The sequence below is a fragment of the Ixodes scapularis genome, unplaced genomic scaffold (genome assembly GCF_016920785.2).
Source record: "Ixodes scapularis isolate PalLabHiFi unplaced genomic scaffold, ASM1692078v2 PGA_scaffold1__304_contigs__length_218370807, whole genome shotgun sequence".
Lineage (NCBI taxonomy): Eukaryota > Metazoa > Arthropoda > Arachnida > Ixodida > Ixodidae > Ixodes > Ixodes scapularis.
Genome location: NW_024609846.1, coordinates 190773833 through 190778343, shown reverse-complemented (window position 1 = coordinate 190778343; position 4511 = coordinate 190773833). Strand labels below are relative to the sequence as shown.

Genomic DNA, 4511 nt, shown 5'->3' with positions numbered 1-4511 from the left:
ATCTCCTGTCTTGGGGCTACTTGGCCTGATCCTAATCTGTGGCCGAGAAAGCTGATTTCGTGAAATCCAATTTCACACTTTTTTGGCTTGACTGTGATCCCCGCATCGCGCAGCCTTCCGAATATAGCCTTTAGTGCATCTATGTGCTCCTCCCACGAGTCCGTTGCCACCAGAACATCATCGATATAGTGTTGTGCATTCGGTATGCCTCTTAGTAGGATCCGGATCAGCTTCGTGAAAGTCGCGGAAGCTGTCTTTAAGCCGAACGGCATGAATTTGAAATGATAAAAACCGCTCGAAGCTGAGAACGCTGTTTTATGCTTCGATGATTCTGTCATGGGGATCTGCCAATACCCTTTGGCTAAGTCTAACTTTGTGAAGAAACGTTTACATCCCACTTTAGCAAACGTGACATCTACCCTGGGATTGGGCTCGGCATCGGCTACCAACACGTCATTTAGCCGCCTAAAGTCAACGCAAAATCTGCTGGACCCATCCGACTTCTTCACTAATACTATAGGCGCGTTGAATGGTGATGTTGATCTCTCGATCACACCCAGCCGCAACATCTCTGTTATTTCCTTTTCCACTGTTTCGTGTACCTTTATCGGCAGAGGGTACTGTTTAACATGCACCGGTGCCTCAGTTGTCAGCTTCAGATCGCACTCAATCAAGTTTGTTTTTCCGGGTAGATCAGAGAAGATTTCTTCGAATTCTCCAATCAAAGTCGCAACTTGTTTCTTCTCCTCTGTACTCAAGGCCGTATTCACCAGTACGTCTTGCCCGTTTTGTTGTCGTGTCAGGGACAGAGTCGGGACATCGTCTATGGCGTCTTCCTCGTCGTTTTTGTTGTCATCGTCAGTTGCTGTTGCCGCGCTGCACCTCGGTGCCGCCGGGTCCATTTCGGTCCTCTCTTCATATTTTTTGAGCATATTTACATGGAAGGCTTTTCACGTTCCGGCAATCTCCAGCTCATAGTCAACTTCATTTCTTCGTGCCGTGACGATGAAGGGACCCTTCCATTGCATGAGCAACTTGTTATTGTCGCTTGGAAGGAGGATTAGTGCTTTATTCCCTACCTTCATTTCTCAGTTGACTTTCTTCCGATCATAATACGCCTTGTATTTTAACTTGGCTTCATCCAAGCATTGGTGTGCCAGTTTGCAGGTCTCCTCCAGTTTGTCTCTCAGTTCCATGACGTAGCTGTACGACGTTTTTGTTTCCTCGTTCAACGCCTCGTTGGACCACACTTCTCTCAGTATAGTTAATGGCCCCCGTACCGTTCTCCCATATAACAACTCAAATGGAGAGAATCTCAAACTGGACTGGGGTACCTCCCGGTAAGCGAACAACAGCGCTGGCAGGTACCGGTCCCAATTATTGGGCCTCTCCTGACACATTCTACGTAGCATCAACTTTAAAGTTCCATTGAATTTCTCTACCAACCCGTTGCTCATGGGATGATAGGGAGTAGTCAAAAGGCGTCTCACTGACAGCAGGCGACCCACCTCCTTCATCAGGTCGGAAGTAAACGCGCTACCACGGTCACTAAGGACCTCTCTCGGTACGCCGTATCGCGTAAACATGTCAACTAAAGCTTCCGCTACTACCGGAGTTCCGATGGTTTTCAAGGCTACCGCGTCGGGGGATCGAGTAGCCACATCCACCATGGTTAAGATGTATCGGTTCCCCGAGTCTGATTTGGGAGCAATCGGACCAATGATGTCAATGGCCACCCTCTGAAAGGGAGTTACAATCGTCGGCATGGTACCTAAGGGGGCCTTGCCTACTCTCCCTTTGGGGACCGTCCGTTGGCAAATGTCACACGACCGCACGTACCTCTTAATGTCGCTTTGGACACCCGGCCAAAAGAACTCTTCAGACACTAATGCTATTGTGTTGCTCACGCCCTGGTGGCCTGACATTATTCCGTCATGTGCCATCCCGGTGACAGTTCGCCGAAACGTTTTCGGGAGAACCAACTGATCGGTCTTTCTTCCGGAACTGTATGTACAGCTCCTGTACAACAGCTCATTCCTAATGAAAAACTCGTACTTCGTTCTGCCCCTGTGCTTCTTGGTTACTTTCCCAACGTCGTGGAAACATTTCTTCAGGGTTTCGTCATTCTTTTGCTCCTGGATGAGCTCCTCTTTAGTTGTTTGAAGCAGTGGTACCTCAGGTACTCGCAGTTCGGGAGGCGATGGCGGGGGTCGACATGTAGGTTTCTTGCTCATCACAGCCCCCGCGGTGCCCATGAACTCTTTATCGCCCCGTTCGAGTAAACATTCGTCAGCAGAGCGTTCTAGAGACTCTACATGTGTCTCTTTCGCCAGGACGCCTTCCGTCCCGGTCTTCTGTTCATCGGCTGGCTCTGTCGCCAACACATGAGCTTCCCTCGTTTTCACATTCAAACTCCAGTTTGGATCGGGGTCATTGGCATCTCGTACAAGCGGCACATTTCCCAACACCAGATCGTACAGAGGGTCGTTTACACACTTCGCTATTAACTTTCCCGTGTAGTATGGTGTCCTAACCATAATCTCGGCCTCGGGAAGGTGCCTTACTGTTCTGTCCAGTAGAAACACCGGGCTCAATATTCCCGTGTACGCTTCCTTCGGAACCAAGCTTTGGCGAACAACGACGGTGTTGCAGCCCGTGTCCCTGAGGACAGTTATTTTGTGGCCACCCATATCTCCCTCTAGAACTGGAAGATTCTCCACTAGAAACTTGGGAGGATGTCCTATTGCCGAGTTGACAACCGGAATCTTGTCACCATTCTTGAGGGTAACAAAGCCATCTTCGGGCTCGGTCACCTCTCCGTTTCTTGACTTCGTCCAAAGACATGACGCCTGATGATTGTCGTTAGGCTTTGACCTGCAGCTATCTGCACGGTGTCCAGTTTTCCCGCATTGCCAGCAAGTAATTCCTTTGGAGGCCGGCGGACGTCCATGACAGTTTTCCGCCTTGTGCCCAATTTTGTTGCATAAAAAGCAACGCAAAGCTTTCCTGCCCCCTCCTGTTTTAGACTTATCTGCTAACGCCACACTAGACTGCTTATTCGTCTCGTCGATTTTCGACTTACTCGTAGTAGGCTGGGCCTGAGCCTCTAGGAAAAGGTCCGCCTTTGACGCAACTTCTTGCAAGCTTTGGCATTCTCTCTCTCGGAGAAAAATAGTCAACTTAGTGGAGCAAGTGAGCAGAAACTGCTCGACCAAGACCTTGTCACGGAGGGCTTCAAACGTGTGTTGAATATTGGCCATCTCAACCCACCTGTCAAAATATCCAGCGAGACGGGCGGCAAACTGTCTCTTCGTCTCTCCCTCTTCGGGCCTTGCATCCCTAAACCGTTCTCTATACCCTTCTTTAGTGTAGCGAAACCTTTGAAGCAGTGCCAGCTTCACTCTCGCATAGTCCAGTGCGTCTTCTGGCGACAACCGACCCACTACCGTCAATGCTTCACCAGTGAGGCACAAACTCAGAGTCGTCGCCCATTTCTGCTGAGGCCAACCCATTCCCGTTGCAGTACGTTCAAAGCGTAGCAAATATGCATCTAAATCATCCCTTCCTTCTTCGAACTGAGGAATTAACTTATGAGGGCTAAAGTGTCGCGCCTCGCCGGTTGTCGCGGCCAAGTTAGTAGCCTCTCCTTCACCTATACCTCCGATTGCATCCTGACGTGGCGCCCCTGCGCTTTGTACTGCCAACCGAAGTTGCAGAACTTCGCGTTCTTTGTCCAACCGGACACATTCCTCCTCGCGTTCCTGTCGCGCCCACGCTCTTTCTTCTCGTAGTCTAGCTTTTTCGTCCTCCATCCATTTCTTCAACTCATCACCCTGATAACCCAACTCCTTTCCCACCGCCATTAATTTCTCGTTCTCCATGCTAGTCTTTTTGACTCTAGCAATTCGTGTGTGTCCCGGACGAAGTGATTCAATTAAACTGATGGTAAATGGGATCCTGGCAGGCTCGCCACAATTGTCACGTTCGCCCGGTTCGACACGCGAAATGATTGAGACAAGACCAGGTGAGACAAAGGCATGTACATACGTAATAATATAATGAAAGGAAATCAGGAGGTAGTTATCAACAATAAAGAAAGAAAAGGAAAAGTTCAAAGCAGACCGGAGTCCCCGTGGTCAAGTCCCCACAAAAGCTCGACTCACGCCTGACGTGGCGGGGCTTCAGGAGCGTGGCGGGGCTCGTCGTGGCCTCAGGAATCGGAGCGTTGCCGGGTTCTTCGTGGCTTGAGGAACTGTAGCGTTTCTGGGCTCTCAGGAACCGGAGCGTTGCTGGGCTCTCAGGAACCGGAGCGGGGCCGGTTACGGTGAGGCTTCAGGAGCCGGAGCGTGGCCGGGTTCTCGGGAACCGGAGCGGGGCCGGTTTCGGTGAGGCTTCAGAAGCTGGAGCGTGGCCGGGGTCTCAGGAACCGGAGCGGGGCCGGTTTCTGTGAAGCTTCAATAGCCGGAGCGTTGCCGGCTTCAACAAGCGACGGGTCAGAACTCCCGCACGTG

General features: G+C 50.9%; 1 protein-coding gene across 1 annotated transcript; it reads right to left on the bottom strand.

Annotated features, from left to right (window-relative positions):
* Positions 1–1088: 1088 nt before the first annotated feature.
* Positions 1089–3260, bottom strand: LOC120841199. The gene has a single exon (XM_040212060.1). The coding sequence runs from the start codon at positions 3258–3260 to the stop codon at positions 1089–1091; it is 2172 nt and encodes a 723-aa protein (XP_040067994.1).
* Positions 3261–4511: the final 1251 nt, after the last annotated feature.